The 20,148-nt window shown below is 46.9% G+C and overlaps 1 protein-coding gene across 1 annotated transcript; it reads right to left on the bottom strand.

Moving 5' to 3' along the window:
• Positions 1 to 966: 966 nt before the first annotated feature.
• LOC119186084 (uncharacterized) lies at positions 967 to 11,451 on the bottom strand. Its single transcript, XM_075893047.1, has 5 exons — positions 11,248 to 11,451; positions 7,626 to 7,907; positions 6,722 to 6,981; positions 4,256 to 4,559; positions 967 to 1,391 (listed from the first exon to the last, which is right to left on the bottom strand). The coding sequence occupies exons 1-5, from the start codon at positions 11,449 to 11,451 to the stop codon at positions 993 to 995; spliced, it is 1,449 nt and encodes a 482-aa protein (XP_075749162.1). The 3' UTR covers positions 967 to 992.
• Positions 11,452 to 20,148: the final 8,697 nt, after the last annotated feature.

Here is a 20,148-nt window from a genome sequence, read left to right as displayed (position 1 = left end):
TTTCCGTACTCATTTTAGGGTGCTTGTCATGTAACGATCATAGGCTCACGTACCTTTATGGGAAGTGCCCATTTTAAGTGCAATCAGTGATCGTTTGCGCATGACTTTGCTTAAGTATTCATTGGCGTTGTGCTTTACGTCACCACCTGGCTCCTAGATGGTGCCGTCGCCACTTACGAGCGTATAGGAGCAGCTGCTGTTGGCGGAATATTCCGGGCGCAGAATGTACGGACAGGTGAGGCAACCGTACCTACAACACTTACGTATGAACGGAATTCTCCCCAATAAACACCTTTTGGAGGCGAAGCCCAATTTTCAGTTTATATCGTGTCGCGAAGTAAGTATATGCGTTTGTTCAGAGAATTACTAGGAAAAGTGACCGAGCTTACAAACGAAATGACGGGCTTGAAATCTGCGTCTTATAGTCGTACAGTAAAGAAACTGCTTTACATGTAGAGACGCTAAGCAGTCTCGGCAACCGCATAGCGCGAGATAGGACAATCCGCCCCTTTATAAGGCAAAAGTCAAGGAGGCGTACGGTAATACAAAATATAAACACTTGAAGCTAGCATACCATGAAAGCAACAATGAACGACCGATCCACTTATATATGTGTTCTGTACAAACGCATACAGAGATGCAACAAGGGTAGGATGTGGGCACGTAGCAGAAAAACATTTTGATAGCCCGTTCAGCTCGCGCGAAACCTGAAGATCAAGATAACGTGCATCCATTGGACACATATTTAAATGTTATCACATCGTTACGAAAATACCCAGAGCACTCCCACACAGATCACCTGTGTGCCCCCCCCCCCCCCCCAAAAAAAAAATGCCTTCTTAAATAGCCAGAAGTATGGTGTTTCCCCGCACGCATCTGTCCCGTCACAACCACCGCAGCTCCTGAGAATGTTCAGGTCGCCCCTTAAAAGTCACATGCGTTCTGTTTATTACGCATTTTTCACGCATGCGTCCCCAAACAAGAGTCTCCCATCAAAAAAGCCTGCACTGTTGGTGCGGGTTCATGGGCGTCCCTCGCGCGCAGTTGAAGGCGTCCGAGAACTCCGGCACGTTCTTGAGCACCGCGTCGCACATGGAGTCGTGGACGACGTAGTAGCTTCCGATGCACTTGGCGTAACAAATGGCGATGAAAAGCAGCTGATCGCTGGTCAGGCGCTCTAGGTTGACGAGGCGCCGGTCATCGCTCGCGTTGCGGTACGCGTCGACTACGGCGCCCAGGGAGACCACTTCGGCGAACAGCGATTGAGCGTCCTTAAGTTGGGTGGAGAGCGACGCGTTCGAGACGCAGGACAGGAACGCGCTGAACGAGGCACCGCCGGCATCTGCGCTGAGGTACGTGCTGCGAAACCTCTGGCCCAAGGCGAAAGCCACCTGGGACGCGATGCACAAGAGCGTCACGCATCGACGAATTCTATAAAGCTCGCATACACACCTAAACACAGATTGCACTGAGCCACCTAACGCTGGCGTAATGAATGACGCAATGTACACGATCTTCCCAACACTTTCGTAAAACACACTGTATCGATGTTCAGCATTATCTATTAACTATCACTAATTTATCGTCTCTAATGTAAGGCATCCGTATGAACTCTCACTAACTGCAGAGAAACTTCGCTTGAACGAACGAAAGACTTCGATGAATTGAAATAAATATGGTGCAGCTGGTTATGAGAACCAAAAGTAAACGTTATTAGCTGTAACTGAATTTGAACCATTTCATTTGAAATGCGGCCTATTTGAATAAATTTCTGGTTATTCAACACGTTACAAAAAAATGCAATATTTCACCACACTTGTGCACGTATAGTACTCAACTGGTCGAGTAACTGCCACCAAGCTCACACAAACCTCGAGTTTGTGAGTCTGCTGCGCAGCGAAGTAGTTCACTTTTTTGTTTTTTAAAGTATATCAGTACTCTTTAAGATATTTTTTGTGCTTCCTTTACAATTAGTGTTGTTACTTATTCCTCCTCCTTCTTTACAATTAGTGGGTTACTTATTCCTCCTCCTTCTTTAGGTCTATAGGGCTCTAACTATGATCTGTACTGCGAAGAGAGTGGTGCTTGTCTCAACGCAAGAGTCACATATGACTCCTACAAACGCAAAACGCTGTCTGTACCCAGTCTTCCCGACGAGTTTTATACGGTACATCATGGCGACGGCAACGCTTTACATAGTACGTCCCGGTCATTGTAATCACACTGATGATGCACGGTTCGATGGCCAAACGCGCCAGAGGAGGCCCAAGAAAAACAAATTGGGGGACCTTTAAGGTTTGCCTTTAGAAGTTGAAACCGAAAGTAATATTTTGTTCTGAGTGCGTACTTCAAACACTTCGTGTATGAAATCTTTTCGAACTTGCTATGCACTCACTACATGGCCTTAGGAAGTGCAGTAACCTGTATGCCATTCGTAATGGGTGACTGGCTTTAAACAATGAAGTCATTATGACAAACGCATGTTCTGAAGTAAACTAGCAAATCGGACCAGTTGGAAAATACTCATCACAATCAGCGCACAAAAAAAAAACGCAAAAGCCAAATCCCACATACCACTAGCGAGAATCGATGATATGCGAAGCACGAATGAAGGAGGTTGATATGTCACTTTAAAATCAGCACAACGTTACGAGGCGGATGGACGTAGAACACAGTAAACACAAGTAGAAATTTTATGTGCACTCAAGTATCTAGATAAGATGCAAATATGTTGTTTATACCCGCATAACGACGGCTCCACTAACGTTTGGGATACCATCACCAACATGGGTAGGCATGTAAATTATGCCGTACATGACTTCCATGTCATGATTATTATGTTTGCGCCTGGAAATTTTGTTCGTCCTCCATTCACGTTACGTAATACCAAATTTGGTATGTGAAGCTAGCGAAATGGTCGCAACCGCACCATGAGCGTAGCAGGTAGTCATGTTTTACATGACACGCATGTCATGAGTATCATGTTTGGACGTGCTTTTACCATCGTCGTCCGTCCACATCACGTAATACCAAGTTTTCTATATGCGAAGCTAGCGAAACGGCCGTGAGCGCATCATGAGTGGCATGTAGTCATGTTCTTAGATGACACGTGTGTCATGATTATCATGTTCGTACCAGTCATATACCATTGTCATCTATACCAAATTTGTATTTGTGAAGCTAGCGAAACGGCCTCGAGTGCGCTATGAGCGTAGCATGAAATAATGCTTTACGTAACGCACATATCATGATTATCATGTTGGGACGTGTTATTTACCTTCGCCGTTCATTCACGTTACGTAATACCAACTTTGGTATATGTGAAGCTAGCGAAACGGCCGTGAGCGCATCATGAGCGTGGCAAGTACTCATATTCTTACATGACACGCATGTCAAGATTTCCACGTTAGGACCTGTGACTTATCTTCGCCATGCACTCATGCCATACCATGCCAGTTTTTCAATATGTCATGTGAACGAAACCAGTGCAAGAGCAGCAAGACCATGACGTGTAAATCATGACATTGATGACATACGCGCCATGAATTTCATGTTACGACTAGTCATTTATGCTCACCATACAGTAATGTTATGCCATACACATTTTGGAATATGTCCTATTATCAAAATGGCCCGGAGAGCTAGAAATCGGAGCCGGCTAGATAGATAGAAAGATTCGGGCAATGTCATCAAAGTTTCCTAAGACATGCTTCACACTTAAAACTCCAGAAAGTGCACGACACAAGCGCTGCCTAACTGTTTTAGACAGCGCTTGTGTCATGCAATTTTTTAGCTTTTTTTGGTTTTTCTGCGCTGATCGTGATGAACCTTTCGTTCTTACGCCCGATGAACGCTTGTACCGCATTGTTGGAGCAATACTTCATGTTTTATTGTCAAACATGTATACAGGACGCGTGTGCTTGTAAATCATGAAAGTTACTTTCGCTGAAATTCCAAGCAGAAAAGCTATTGTCACTGTACTCACAAGCAGATACTCTACTCTGTGGTATAACACCCTCATGCCAGGTAAACTACCCCCACACAGCCCCCAATTTCATTTTTTTATCTTACTTGCATCTTTCTCGATTTTCCAGTCACGCTAAAATGTTTTTTTCGCTCACAACCAAAGAAGCCGACGCCGGAATTTCTGCGAAACGACCTCTTGGGCTTGATAGCGTTAAAATGAGGGGAGGGGTAATGGGTACGTCAGACGCGTCAGCTACTATTTTTAACCTATATGCAAAACATTACCAACCTGAGTGCCAAAGCCCCCATAGTTGATGGCGTTCATGGCGTTCATGTCGTAGTAAGGAAACGAGAAGACGTACGGCAGTAGGATGTAGCCCCTTTTATACTCGAGGTCGGAAGAGAACGCCAACGTCTCGATGGCCGTTATGGCAATCTTGATGTCGAAGCCGCGGAAGAAGCTACGCGACAACCAAGCGTTGCGCCAGTTCTGCAGGAACGAGTCACCCATCTCTCCAACGATGACGTCGTCAAAGTCAACCTCGGGCTTCGGAGCAAAGATGCTGAAAGACAGCGAGGTGGAGTTCCACGACCTGCAAAGTGTTAATACAGTCAGACTCGGAAGGCACCTATAGACCTAGCTTCTGATACGGCACCATCCTCGTGCTAAGCACACCTACAAGAGCTGTCTGAAGTAAGAGGTTTTTCAATGAAATGATATGCGTCGACAAATATACTCGGACTTAGACAGGGTTGTATAAGTACTACAATACACAGCTCTGGTAACCAAGCGAAATAGTAGACCCATAACGAATGTAAAACAAGACTCAATGTAGCGATGACACCCGTGAAGCTGTTTCATTATCATGAAAAGCGCTGTGATACAGCATCGGAAGGCGGAAGGATACAGAAGGCGCTATCACAAAGTCAGAATATTTACATGTCAGTGGTTTCAACTTTTATTTATAAAATTCATTTTAAAGGCGAGAAGAGTTCTTTAACGCACATTAAAATGAATTTCCAAACTGCTTTTCAAGCTGATACAGAGGCTAATAAATAATAGACGAAATATTTGTCACACGCTGCAGCAAGCAATGTGTCTTGCATGTTGTGACTAACAAGAGCCCAGTAATATACTGCGCCCAAAAAAGAAACAGGCCAAGATTTTTCCAGAGACCCGTTAGTTTTGAGAATTTTCCATGCAGGCCGCACGTATATAGTTAGCACTAGCACTGCAAAGTGCTGTTGTATCCCAAATAAAAAAAAGTATAGAAGTGCTCACTGAAAGCCTCTTCTACCTCCTGATTCTCGTACTAAAATGTCTAGGCGTGCGAAGATTACAAGACCAGATTCTACGACATGACGACGCACTACAAGTTTCACATATACGCCTATACACATTGCCTCACGCTAGGGTCAGGCAGGACACAAGCGGTACGCTACAGATAATTACAAGTTAATTCATAGAAAAGGACAATTGTGTAACAATTCTGGCTTGAAGAAGCCGCAACAAATCAAATCAAGCCCTAGACTCATGCATGCAACGTATCCAGATGTGTACTACACGACGAACAGATGCAGACTCCGTGGCGAGTCTGTCACCTGATTCTCGTGCTATCAGAGTTGTGAGCACTCAATGAAGACTTCAGACAGCGTCAATCCCTTCATCTCTTCCTCCGCCAGCCTTCGCTCGCGCTAGTGGACAGCACTGTCAGCCTCCGCTCGAGCCTGCCAGCCCAACTATGGGCCGAGAAATCCGCTTCGAGACCAGAGTCTCGGAACCGCGAAAGTGGCAGGTGTCGGGGCTCACAAAGACGACGCTAGAATCTAATCTCATTATTGATTCGGCGATAAATTTGCTTTCTTCTCCACCAAGAACCACCGTGCTTAAAGCGTTTTCGCGACGACGTATACTTCCACGTGCTCACATGCGTTTACCTGTCTACACGGACTTCCACCATATCACGACCATTAGGTATCAGCAATGTACTTGGAAAAAAAATGTCCGTTCTGATTTGTCGAGGTGATGCGTAAGCGTAGACATTTACCGTATAGAAAAGAATACATTTCTGAAGTTCCCTAAACGTCGTTTTCGCGGGCCATCAGCGTGCAATATTTCATCTTGGTAGCCTTCTTGGCATGTGGAACGGCTCAAAAGAGGGCACACACTGCAATAATTGAACCGCGTCTTGGGCCTTAAATTGTCACAGAGCGCGAATCCTCCAGACATGCCGAAATTCTCATGACATTTACAACTCTCGACGTCGACTTTACAGGTCGTCCTACAACGGCCTTTATTGCACCATCACAAAATTACTTCAACAACCGCTAAACAGCTGCTAAAAGCTGTTGCAGTTGTTATTTTACCCAAAACAGCTGCTGAAAGAACAACTTCACAGCTGTTCCCTTAGCTTATTATACTTTTGTCACCAGTACAACTAATTCATAGGGTTGCGAAATATTCCCATTTCGCAAGTATATGTGTACGACCCAGTCCCCAGTTAAGACCGTCACCTAAGGAGCATAAGGGGTTTTCAAATATGAGGTGTTCAAAAGGGTTCAGATTTTGCATTGACAACAAAAATTTGATTTACAAGTAATTTTTTACAAATACTGCTTCTTTATTTTTGTGACAGCTAGACGGACGAACAATTTCCTCGTTGAGTAGGCGTAAAATTGCTCAGGAATCTAAATTACTTTCCGTAAGTGTACCTCTCCCAGCCTTTTCTACAGAGCTCATTAACAAATGCCATACCACATCATTCGCAAGTCGGCATCGTAGTCGGCCCAGGAGTTCAGGCGTTCCAAAAATGCCGTTTTCACGTTCAGCGAGAGGGTTTCTGCATAGGAGCGCGCCACCACAGGTAGTATCTCACGGGCGTAGTTGTTCAGCAGCGCCTTGCCAGCGGCGATGTAGGCACGGCTTAGGCAGAAGGCGCCGTGCAAGATCAGCGCTCGCTGTGGGTGCCCGTAGAAGTTAACGATGAGCTCGCCGTTGGCAAATAGTGCTGCCACCTGCGGAGTACGTGAGACGCTCGTTTTTTTCTTTAACTACAAGTTCTAACGACTGAAATGGTAAATAATTGGTTGTGAAGGACATTGGAAAGCTTGTGAATTTTACGAGCAGATGTGGTGTCAAATGTCCGAAGTACACATTCCAATCTTTCTGCCCCAAAAGTTTGTGGTTAAGTGAGAATATCAGGCACTTTCAATACGTTACAGCATTGGTCGTTCAACTCACCAATAAACGTTATATAGTGCCTGTAGCTGCCGTGCCGCGGCGTCGCGTACCTAGACGGGCTTGGGAGCCGGAGGCACAGAGGCGTGCACATGATGGCTCCCTGAGACACGCGACGCCATAAGTGTTCTAGACGCTGCATTCGCAATGCATGTCCTAAATGAAGTCACTCATAACATCTATCCATCCATCCATTCATTTATTCATTCATCGACCCATCGATATAATCACCCGCGGGAGACAAGTGATGAGCCCTTGTACTACATGCGTGTATTCAAAGATCCTGGTCCTGCATGCGTGTGGGTGCGTGTTCTCTGGTACTGTGTGTGTATGTTTTTGAATGAGGCAGCCATTTTTGTACTACACTAACTTATTGTCGACAGGTTAGAGTCTAGAAACCAGGCATAACGACTTATCGCACCTGCACCGTGCACCAAGACACGTAGGCGTACATGTCCAGTTCCCCGTGACGTGCCAACAAGTTGACGAAGGTGCTGAAGAAGGCCAAGTTCCATGTGCGAAATTCAACTTTTCCGACTATTACCACTCCTTCCCGCTTCATGACCTCCAGCCACCGGTCCATTGACAGGTTGGCCGATGGGCTGTACACCACGTCATGCGGAACCGTAGTGACGTTTGGCGCGTTCCTGTAGAAATCTGCAATCAGTGGATCGAACATCTTCTCCTCCAGCTGTTGCATCTCCTGCGGAAAGAGGAGAGGCAGGGTTGAGTGGGTGAACCAGTGAAAACATGATCCCATAAGCAGCTTAGCAGTGTGGTTTTCTCGGCCAGTTGGTACACTATGTGATACTAGAAGGTTCCAGCAAGTTTCAGACGAGAGCACAAGATGGGAGAAACAAGCCTTGCCCTGTCCGTTCCTCTCTTCTTGTGTTCCCATCTGTAAATTGCTGTAACCCTTTATTTTATAAAATTATCAAAGGCGAGAGATGGCCCCAATATGCAGCCAAGAAACCGGTACACTGGTGGCTTCTCCCGCATACTGTATGACCCGAATATGAAGCTATCAGTACAAGCTAAGGAACATGCCCCCCCCCCCCTCCTCCACCTATCTTTATGCTCAAGATTTTATATTGGGATCATTAAAGGTCAAAGGGGAGATTTTCGGGAAAGCGATAATGTATGAAAAAGACCAGTTTGTGACTGTGTCGAGGAAATGTATGTTCCGCCAGAACGATCGATCACAGAAAACAGTGAAAAAGAATTACACCATTTCCAACTGAAGGGAATCATGTGCAGAGGCGAAGCAGCGGCCGCTAACGCTTACAGTGGCGGCGACGTTGACGCTTGCGCACATCGCGGCGTTGCGTAGGAAATAAGCCTGGGGAGGCACAAAGCACGCAGCGATGTACCGGTGTTTTCTACTGGAGCATACCAATCTCTACTAATGGGCAATGGGAGACGGAAGAGTCTGATGGGACACAGATACTCGCAGTCCGCTTTTAGTAAGCGTGCAGGCTGCGAATCTTTATTAGAGAGTTTGAGAAAGGGAGGTCCCGGGAAGCTTGAAGACCCAAAAAGCTTGCGACACGCCAGGGCACATGCACAGAACCAACGCCAATCCAGGGCTGTTGTGTTCTTCTTTACCCAAGGCCCAGAAATCTAAGACTAGCGTGCGTGCCCCCGAGGCGCCTTGATCACCAGCGAGACGAAGCAGACGCAGCACGAGCCATGGTGCCGTATGGCCCACGTCTCGCATAATCTTAGGGGCGAAGCTCCTTATATCGGCACCTGTTCGTCCCTCATACCCGTTGTAGTGTGTAACAAGTATAACATTTTGACCTCCAAGGTGATGCCGGCGAGAGATTTCTTCTGTGCGTTGTTGAACAATAAAAAATAGCGCTCAATGAACATGCCAATGGCTGCTAATGGGGAATCAGAGACAGGAGCATTCGGCTTTTAGTTGCGATCCCCATTAGCAGCCATTGGCATGTACATTGAGCACTATCTGACAAGAAAGGGTTGCTACGTTATACTCACTGGGTGTAACCTTCTTAGTTTTAGAAAGGTTTAGCGATCGTTGAGCTGCAGTTCCATGAATACAATGAACTAGTATAAACCATGAACTCGAGGTGGTTAAAGGTGAGAAGTAGACCCGAAGCGTATGCCGTAAGAAAGTGTGCGTGTGCCACCTCTCGTTTGGTCCTTTGAATGTCCGCTGGATGGCGGTGCTTCTATATCGGGAATATATGATGAAAAGATGCGAGATGGTGGTACTTGGAGTGTTGAATAGATGGACGAACGGACACACACACAGACGCATGGATGGACGCATGAACGGACACAGGGGCGGATGCATGGACGAACGCAAGGACGGACGCACGAACAGACGCACGCACGGACGGGCTGATGGACGCGTGGACGGTCACACTGACGGACGCATGGACGGACGGAAGCAAGAACGAATGGACGGACGAATTCTTCGCCCCACTCTCCATCATTCACTCCGTGGATATGCTGCTATTTTTTTAAATCAAGAAACTCTCTTGCAGACGCTGCCTGCGTAGGCTTTGCGAGGCGAGAGGGGGAGCTTAGGAGAAAGAGGGAAAGGAAGGCGCATGCGCAATGGTAGTGTAAACGTCGCGGGGAGGAATGCTTAAAAGAGGAAAGAGGTGAGAGTAAGTTAGCAGACGCTCCTTGCATCCGCGTTGCGAGGCGAGAGAGGGAGGAGTGGACGCACATGAGAATTACAAATGGTCACGCCACACACCGCATTGAGCACGACCCTAAGCTGCTTCGCATCTACAAAACAGGAACGCAGCTCGATGCACCAACTAGCCCGAAAACGTGTTGTACTAGAAAGTTGAAATTTCAACTGCGCCTTCATATGTTTCGGCCGCATGATAACTGCTTTGCGATCGATGTGAACTGCTTGATAACGATGTCGCTACGTATGGCCCAGTTAAAACACGTTCCAGGGTCAGTCGGTCAGTCGATAAACATTATTCATAAATTGTTTTGAGGAGCCGATGCCTCTTTAGAGGGCGGGCAATAATAATAATAATAATAATAATAATAATAATAATAGTATAATGACGATATCTGGGGTTTTACGACTTCAAACTACGACATGATTACGAGACCCCGTATGCAATGGAGTGTTCCGGAAATTTTGACCTTGTGGTGGTGTTCGGCGTGCTCTGACATCCCACAGTACACGGGCTTCTACCACTTCGTCTACGTCCAAATGTGACCACATCGGCCGCGATCGAATCCGCGACCTTATTGCCTGCAGCCAAGCACTCTAACCAACTATCTGCTCCACCACAGCGGGCTCCACAGAGAAGTTCTAAACCTTGATTGTATTTTACGTGCGATATTAATCGATTCCCAGTCTACTGTTCTGTGCAGTAGAATACAAGCTACAGATATGCGAGAAGCGTGCGATGATATGTGCGCGTTACACCACAGCAAAGCGTTGCGACAGGACAGACGATTTTCGTGTCTCACCCCAAATGACGTAACGCTCGCTTCACTGGTACCTTAACCGACAACGTATAGTTGTTGACAACATGGTTACTGTTGGATAGACCACCGCAGGTTGGGAAGTCTGCTGGTTATTACAGATTGTCACATATATTAAAACACCGCAGTTGAATAAAGAGGATGCTATATGGCAACACCAAGCCAGTGTATAGCAGTAAATCAGAGATCACATTTCTGAAAATGGGATCAGCGGAATGGAGGCGCTGCAACGACTTATCAGAATCGGATAGCAAGCACAGACACCACGGTGCATTGACACTGGCCGTCTGGAACGATCAGCTGACGTACAGCAAAAACAAAAGAAAAATAAACTAGAAGGTTTTAGACGTGTTATGTTATCGTGGTCGTTCAACTAATACATATTTTGGTCAGGTTTCACATGCGCGTAGTGTTACAGCCCAAGCGAGCGTAATCTTGAGCGTGGTATAACGTCGGCAGCAGTGTGGCGTAAGTAACTTGCTCCCCTCAAAGGTAACGACGTCCGCCACTGCTTCCTCCGTGTCCCTGAACGCGTTCCGAAGACGGCTGAAATAGTGTACGCGGTGCGCCTCTGTGCTGCGCTCGTTGTACTTGCGTACGACGAAGTTGAAACCCGAGTCGGTGAGCACATATGCTTTGGTCGCGTTCTGGTACAGCTCGGGGTCCACTCGAAACACGGCGCTCCATCCCAGCGTGTAGTCGCAGTGGAACATCATGCGCAACAGGTCCCTTTTTCCCACGGGAGGCGGTCGGTGAGGCCACATTACGCCGGCGGCGCGAAGCGCAGACTTCACGGCGTCGAGCTCACCCGTCGGTGTCGTCAACACGGCGAGGCAGCTCCTGATAAGAGTATTTGGGTGGGGGGGGGGGGGGGTTAACATATTGAAACTACGGTATGTCGGACAAACTTCGTACTGGTGGGCTCCGGTAATTTTAGCCGCCTATATGGTTTTAACGTGCACTTAATCTAAGTACAAAGAGCTTCAAGCATTTTCGATACCATCAAAAATGCGGTGGCCGCCACCGGGATTCGCACCCACGATCAGAAAGCTAGCAGTCGAGTACCTTAACCACTTGTCCACCGTGGCCGGTTCGCGATGCAGCCCCTGCGTGTGGTTCTTCTCAAGTACAATCTTTCTCACGTACAAACCGATACGATTGATTCTCTATAAATTTGGCACGTTCTTGTTAAAGGGCCAGCTGATAGGCTCCGAAACGCGCGTGACCAACCTCTTTCAACGCGCAGTGACGTCACCTCAGCGTTCGGTGACGTGACGTAGTACGCAGCTCGTTGATTGGTCTAAACCAGGTAAGTATGAACAGTAACTTGGTCTACGTCGCCGATCACCGAGTTGACGTCATCGCGCATGGAAGAAGGTTGGTCGGGCGTACGAAAGATGCGCGAGCTTTTCCTGCGCGTTCCGGAGCCTGTTGACTGGCCCTTTAAAACTACGGGTGGCGCAGTTCCTGCTCGTAATGTTGAAGAGGCCCTGTCCCACTTTTTGAGCGTGGCCAGAAAACGCTGCCAATCGTCAGTCGAGGCTCCTGAGGACATTCGAGCCAAATATATAGCGCAGCACGCGCCCTGGAATTTAGAATAATTTCTCAAAGTTGACAAAAAATCGCTTTTTATTCTCTCGAAGAATGATGCTACAAGCTCGAAAATCACTGCGTCATGACTCATAGCATCGCCATTGGCTGAATTGAGCATGAGGTACTCGGCAATTACCAGGCCTCCACGAAAGGCTGCAACCTGTCCACGCGCGCGCGCGCGATCGCACTTAAAATCCGTACGTTCGAAGAAAAAAGAAAGAGGGGAAAATGTCCCCACTTCTGCGAAGGTAATCGTGAGGAAATGCGAATGCGTGTCTCTCGCCGAAAGAGGGTACCGTTGCCGTCAGACATTCGCCTTCACCGACTTCTGCCATCACCTTGAGAAGCGCCCAGCCAGCGAACGGTCAACAATGAGGCGCGAGCGGACTGGAGAAAGGGGTGCAGGGAGGAGAGAGAGTGGTGGTGGTAGTGGTTAGAAGATGAGAAAAGGCACCTAAATTCTGCAACCCGGTCGGGAGCACGGCGCAGTGCCTAAGAGAGTGAACGGCGAAGCACTGCACCTATCCTCTTCTACACTCTCTCGCATCAATTGCTCCGGTTGCAAGGAGCGAGGATAAGCTCGCAGCTGTTGCTGTGGGAGAGGGAGACAGCGGAGAGGTAACACCTGCCAGCGCGCGGACGTCACCGGACGCCTGACATAGCCCGACTAAGAAATCGAATCGCATTTAAAAATGCTCAAGATGAAAAGGCGCACGTGTCTTACTTTATTTCCCCGTGCCATTCCTTTCAGCATAGCTTTCAACGCTTTCGTCGGGATGAGAGGAGAGAGAAAACAATTGTAGCGTGAGACAAATCTTTGTAACTCTGCTCGTACTGGATGAATTTGAAAAGTTCTTGCGGTGGTCAATTCATCGGGCTACTGGCTCGTTTAGTGAATTCATGCCATGGTTACATCAAAAAAAGTATCGCGGGACAAACATGTCAAACTTCAGGAGCACCACGCTTATCGGTTACGAGGGAAAACGTCGCGGCTTGATTCCAGACGCTTGATTACAGATGTCCCTGATATCGAGTTTTTTAGACCAAGCACAAAGGTTGGTGACACAAAAGGAAATGTCTAGTGCTATCGAACACCAAAAACATCTATATAGTTCTAACAGTCACTCTATCCAAAAGTCTATATCTAAAATAACCATCTTACGAAACATCCAACTGGTGATAAACGTACTTGTACAACATTGCCGCCCTCTGGAGCAGGTTCTGTCCCGTAGGGGGCACGTCAATGGTGCGCACGATGCGCGCGATCCTCTCGTTGGCGGCGCCGAAGGCTTCCTCCTGGACGCCAAACAATTGGCGACGCCGCCAGCCGTCGCACACAAAGCGCGTGAAGCTGTGGCACGGGTCCACCGACGAGTTGATCGAGGAAATGAGCCGCGCAGCGTACTCGCGGCATGCGTGGGTTGTGCACGCGGATGGTTGGCTCGGGTCGCTGCTGTCCAGGAGCGACGACAGCAAGAAGAAGAGCACGGTCAGAGACACCAGCAAGCACAGCACGGCGACCACGGTGTAGCAGATTATGGTCGAAAGTTTCTGTCGATGTAGGCAGGAGAAAAGGGTAGACCAAGAAGATTCGCTGCGACGTTTAGATCCGGAAAGGGCTAGGTGCGTCAGAAAATTAGTGGGAGTAGATTTTGGTCAAATAACGTGGACAGTGGCATAGCCAGGAATTTGCGTACGAAAAGCAAGAGTGGAAGGGTGGAGGTCATTTCATACGGTAGACTGTGTGACTACGGTACAAGCTACACTCCGACACCGTAAGGTCACCTCATAAATATGCGAAAACAGAGATATGTGTCCCTACGATGACCCAAATACGCGAACCGGAAAGTGAGTGTTAAGGGCAGCTTAGCAAGCAATGAAAAACTTAACAAGTGCGAACGCACCATGACTCCACTTGAAGAGCGACTGCCTATGGATGTCCGGCGCGCCGACGACGGAGTGTTGAGGGCCGCCGCCGCTGCGGCAACGACAGCAGGTGGCAAAGACGTGCGGCGGCAGCTCTCGGTGCCAGAACCTGCGTACGAGGACGATGCTTTGAGCACGGCCCCACATGTGCCCGGCGTACCAATGTTACCCGCGGTGCTGCTGTAGCGCGTGTGGGACTCCATGTGGCTGCCTCGACCCGACAAGTCCAGCAAGGACGGCATGGACCGAGAATGCTGCGGCTGTGGAGGCTGTTTATAAGCGGTAACTCGTCGGACACTTCGCGGATTTATTTCGTCGGATGCTCGCCTGGAGATACCGACAGAGTGCTGCGGCTCATTGGGTGCTTTGTGCCCACCCTCCTTTTCTGCCTGGTCGACCACGTGTCGGATGCCATGTCGCGGTGGATCATCGACTGGAGGAGTAGAGTCTGCCGAAGAAAAAAAGAATTTCGTTCCTAGGTGCCTGCATATAGAACGCGACGTTTCCGAGATAGCTCTTCTTACGCGCGAACGGTACGGCAGAACGTATACCTCCAGGTCTACGTATGTTTGGGCAACAAAATGTGGCGGGTGAAGAAACTCCTTGGTGGTAACAAAGAGGCTACAGGAAAGACCCAGTCTATACCAGTGTGTTAAGCGCCCTGTAAAAACGTTCTAATGTAACCATAAGAATATAACGAGGTGTACAGTATAAGTGCGACGTGACAAATAAAAAAACTATTTCAAACATTCAGCTGTCCCCGTTATTTTGTAATTTGTGGACAATGACTTCGTCAGAGTACCACTTTGCCTATATTTCTGCAATACACGAGGTTAAGTACCTGATGCTTGAGGCAGTTCTTGGCCGGCTTCTGGGCCTTGCGAGTTATCTGGCTTGACGGGAGACGCCATAATGAAGGACTGCTCCAGCGATGCGGTCGAAGAGTTTGCCAAGCAGCAACTTTGACGCTGTTCGCGACTGCACCGTACGTCAGCCTTGGTGGACGGTTCCGGGCAGGACCTGCGGAGTTTTCAGAGTAGATGCGAACACACGACCTAGTGCACAGGAAGATAGGCCGCGTAACTCGAATACCTCGACCGTCTCGCTTCCCTCAGTCGGGTGCAGCCGTCTCAACGCTGTGAGTGGGTGACGAGCCTGGTAAGCTAACAAGAATGCTTGGATTTATCTGTGTGCACGCTGGACGTGTCTTCTCGCAGGAGGGAGTGCCCTGAGGCGAATCCGACGGTGTCCTTGTTCGCTGTTGTTGTTGTTGTTGCCCCTTCGCACTGGCACATACCCACTATGGGGGATTGGCCATGAAATCTAGAAGTATCCTATATGAGATATATTAAAAGGTTTATCCTTAATGAAAAAACTAATGATGTAATAGAAAATAATAATTAACTAAAAAGGAATATTAAACTAAACAAATAATTGAAGATTGAATCAAGAAGAGAAAAGGTGAGGTAATACTACAGTGGAAGACAGAAATTTTGAGTAGACCAGACAATCGAGCTTATCTCACCCGGTCACAATCAAATGAATATGCAAATTTCATTCAAAATTAGACAAGTGTCTTCAGAAATATATTTAAGCAGGCATTATTATGACATGCGCTTTGATTCTCGAATGAAATTGCATACAGCATCGAATACGCTCCTGTGGCAATGTCCCAAGCTAAAGGCACCGAAACTTAGAACATTATCTGCAGTTAAATTTAAACCTACTGCTTGAAACGGAACAATTAAAAGTCTTTTCCTAATTAATGAATAGTTTTTACATGTTATAAAGTAATGCTCTATTGTTTCCGTTTCTTCACAGAATGGACACAGGGGGGACACAGGGGGGAGTTTAATGGAGGGACACGACATCGAAATTTGGTTAAAATAACTTCTAACTTTTTAGATTGACTCCACTGAGGTTTCCAGGGGTATGTTAGGTGCTGATAGTCCGTATATTTAGTAATATTTTCCATAATATCCGTATAAATAGCCCATTTTCTATATCTGATCGACACTATGTGTTCGCTGCGCGAGGGTTTTCTTCTTCGTGTAGCTCGCGGCACGTGCTTGCGCAAGACGATTTGGCGATGTCGATCACACTAAAGACGACGTGGTTTTTTGGAGGAAGTTGAACCGTAGGACAAAAATTGCGACCGTGACCTTCGCGAATAGCTTCGGCGTACTCCATTATCAATAAAGTAGTACACAGCACTACTGTTCATTTTTTACAGCGAAAGCTTTTATGAGATCACTACTCTGGTCATGCGTCACCGTTGTTGTCTGCCGCCGCCACCGGTGTCTGTAACCACATCACACGAAATTAAAAAAAAAACCTAGTGCCCACGACACAGTGGGACTCGAACCCGGGTCCGCTGGATGCCAGTTCAGTATTTTACCACTGATCCACGTCAATGCTTGGGACTTGTTGGCAAACTTGCCTCAGGCAGGCCTGATGTCGGGAAAGCAATCGCGTAAATACAACTTATAAAACGTTTTAAAACAGTGAAAGAGTAACCTGTCGCGAGTAGCATAACGAGTGGGTCGTCCAATGCTCTAACTCATTAAAAGAGCTTGTTGGTTGGCTGGTTCCTCAAAACCTTGGCGCAACCACCTAAGGGGATAGGTCATAAATACGACGGTGACTTGCTTTTTAAACTAATTCACTTTTGAAGGGGAGTGTTGAATTCATTAGGTATTACAGGTAATAATTTAAGGTTGTAGGATTTCAAAACATAGAAAGAACTTTGAAAAGGATGACATATAAACACAAACGAAATAGAAAAAAAGACATCTACGTACAAGACAACTGAATTTAGCTACGTTTAGCATTTTTCAGACTCTCGTAAGAAAATTGTAACAGCGATAAAAACGCTCATGTGGCTAAAACCAAACGCGATTGCGCCAAATGAGAGAATCACTGGAAGGGACAAGTTTAAGTCAACCTTTCGTAGGGGTTCTTCTAGTAGTCTTTTCCTTTGAGTTTTAAATCTTCGGCGTGACAAAAAGAAGTTCTCCAAAGATTCACTCTGATTACAGTGAAGGCATAAAAGCGACTTTGCCAGACCCGACCTGTGAAGGTAAAAGTTCCATGAAGGGACTCGACAACGCAGCCTTGTAATCATTATTTCCTACTTTCTTGATGAACACCACTTGTTTTTCCAAGAGAACTTTAGCTGTGAATAGTCTGATAAAAACAAAGGAGGTTTTTCGAAGCTGTTGGCCGTTGTGGGTTTTTCAAAGCGTTCTGCTGTGATATATTCAGACGTAGGCAAAATAGGTAGGACGGGACCATCAAAGGAAGATACAGCTAGTGCATCTGCCTGCTCATTGAGAGCTAAACCTCTATAGCCTGGTACCCAAACTAGTCGAACGAGTCGCACATGTCTAGGAATGAGCGAGTAGAATGTCTCTAAGGTACGTGAAAAAGTTGGTGCGCTTAAGGCAGCGCAGACAGGGAGACAGTCTGTTAGAACCACCGCTGATAGACCGTGGGGCAATTTACGCAATGCTAGGACTATTGCCTGTAGCTAAGCTTGGTAAATAGGGGTAAAGTCGGGTAATAGAATTGAGAAAGCCCATTCTAGTGATTATGATGCAATTCCTAGGCCAGCCTTCTCGTCATAAACAGAAGCGTCAGTCGCTATCACAATGGATGTTTCTAGATTGGCCAAGTGATCTTCCAAAATGCCATTTATATACTGATATGGTAAATTTTTTGCATCCTTGGAGTATACATCACTCTAATATCATTTACAGAGCTGATTACATGTATTTACCAATCGCTAACTCTTAAGGGGTCCAAAAGTTTCTGGGTGAATATAACTTGAGAGCACCGTAATTTGGACAATTGGTGGTCGAAAATGAGGCCTGCTGGTTGATGAACACTTACTGTGACCTCCTCTGAGGTGATTCATAGATTTTTAGGAATGTTCGTACTGTTGGAAAATGAAATATTTTGATAAGAGAGGGCAGGCTGGACTCTTGATATAGGATATCGTTTGCAACATATTTAGGTACCACTAGGCATAAGCGTAACCATTCACGTTGTAGCGGAATCAGTGGTCGAACATTATAGGCAGGAGCGCCAGAAAACAACAGCTGAATTCTAATATCGGTCGAATATACATGCAATATATCATGACGAGCACGTCTCCACGCAAACTGGCACGATAATTACTGAGCCTGCACAGCATCCCTACGGCACGTGCTCCTTTAGCAGCCATGTTTTCAGTGTGGGGACTCCAGTTAAGTGTTTCGGTGTAGGTTACTCCCAAGTACCTAAATGACTCGACCTTTGGTATGACGTCTTTTCGGTACATTAGTAAAATTTTGCACTGGGGCATTTTGCGCGAAAACTATGATTGTGATTTTGTTCACCTACTAACTGTGGCGCATACCCACTTCAGGCATAATTCCTCATCGTATTCAGTCACTGCATGAACAATTGGCACAAACGTCCTTGCAAGTACTTAGCGGATACTACACTTCTCAGAATAGTTACGAAAAATGACAAAACCTAGCATTGTAAATGTCGGCCTTCTACTAAAAAAATTAATAAAATAATGCCGTATTCGGTACCAAGCAAATGTGCTCTCAGTAGTCACCCAATGAGTGTTTGGAAAAGACTCTGACAGGCCGCTTTTCTGGCTTTCGCTGTGACTGTGCTGCGCCTTACGCGCAGGCCTGGCGTTTTTTATGTCGTCATATCTTCTATTTTCTCTTAATTTTGTGTGCTTATTCAATATTAAGCACAATACTATTGTCCTGCAGCATAATAAAGGTTTTCCATTCCATTCTACTTCCCTCGAGCAATGTGAGGCCGTGTCGGCCAGCTCCGATCCAGTCGTCCAGACAAAGGTCGTGAATTGGTCCACACATGGTACTTTTTTTTTCCATCTGTCGAACTCAACAAAATCATGAGAATGGGATATCCCAGCCGGTTCTAACACAGCCCGCCTTCTCGTTTTTTGTATACCCAGACAAAGAAATTGCGTTGTAATGAACATCTCTTTTATGTAAACATTTGACAGAAGTCTGTCTGGTTGGGTATGAAACTGGGAGATGATTTAGGCTCCAACCCAATAACTTTTTGTTGAAGCCTAAATATTCTCCCACATCTCTTTCATTCATTAGGCACGAGAATGACCCTTTCCTTTTTCCAAGTACACGACAGCCAATTGGAGACTGCTGGTGGTTAACGTCTGTCTTCCCGTAACCTTTCTTCGTTCATGACTGTACGAGATGACTCCCCGTTTCAAGTGCAGGATTCTTAATTATTCGCTTATTACTGTCGATTGCTTGGTAATCGTCACCTCCCTTATGCAGTGTTTTGTTGCGCTGCTCCTAGATGGTGCAGACACCCCAGTAGAAAGTGTGGAAGCAGCCGCCGTAGGAGTTACATAGCCAACGGCGCCATAAGCTACCGACCGTTTACATGAAGTAGACGAATACTTACTCCACAACAATATGAATCTTACTGCTTCTATTGTGGAGCAACGCCCACAGTGTATCACTGAACTTGGGAATACCCACAACAACCAGCCTATATTCGCACTATTTTTTCGCCCTCACATTCCTTCTGGGAGACTTCGCTGACCAGCTCGTGGCCACAGAAGCAGCGTCCGCTGATCCAGCGAGCACGGGGTGTGGCGCGAGCAAATGGGTATGGAGCCTTGAACTAAGGCTCCTCCCAAAGAGGACTATTCTTTGGGCCTGCAGAATAAAAGTTTATACTCTTTCTTCACGAGAAATTCCTTTATGGGGGCAAAGCACGCTTTGTAGTCTTGTGTTGCTGCTCAGAGCAGCGCTAGACAAACGATTCGGCTCGCCAAAGAAATGGGCTCCCTGATATGTGCGCGAAATAGTCCAACAGCAAGGCAGCAACGCTCCATCGGGTCATTCAAAGCGCGGAGGCCAACTGCAACGGTACAACGCGCATAT

The sequence above is a fragment of the Rhipicephalus microplus genome, chromosome 4 (assembly GCF_043290135.1).
Source record: "Rhipicephalus microplus isolate Deutch F79 chromosome 4, USDA_Rmic, whole genome shotgun sequence".
Lineage (NCBI taxonomy): Eukaryota > Metazoa > Arthropoda > Arachnida > Ixodida > Ixodidae > Rhipicephalus > Rhipicephalus microplus.
Note: the sequence above shows the minus strand (reverse complement) of the source record. Positions and strands in the feature narration are given on the sequence as shown.

What these genes read in the sequence shown, in the direction of transcription:
- LOC119186084 (XM_075893047.1), bottom strand. Translation starts at nt 11,451, where the DNA reads ATGTGGCCTCACCGACCGCCTCCCGTGGGAAAAAGGGACCTGTTGCGC. An exon ending in GCAGCACAGAGGCGCACCGC is followed by an intron (nt 7,908 to 11,247) that starts GTACACTATTTC and finishes CTCTTTCCGCAG; the next exon opens with GAGATGCAACAGCTGGAGGA. An exon ending in ATGGGGGCTTTGGCACTCAG is followed by an intron (nt 1,392 to 4,255) that starts GTTGGTAATGTT and finishes ATCGCGTCCCAG; the next exon opens with GTGGCTTTCGCCTTGGGCCA.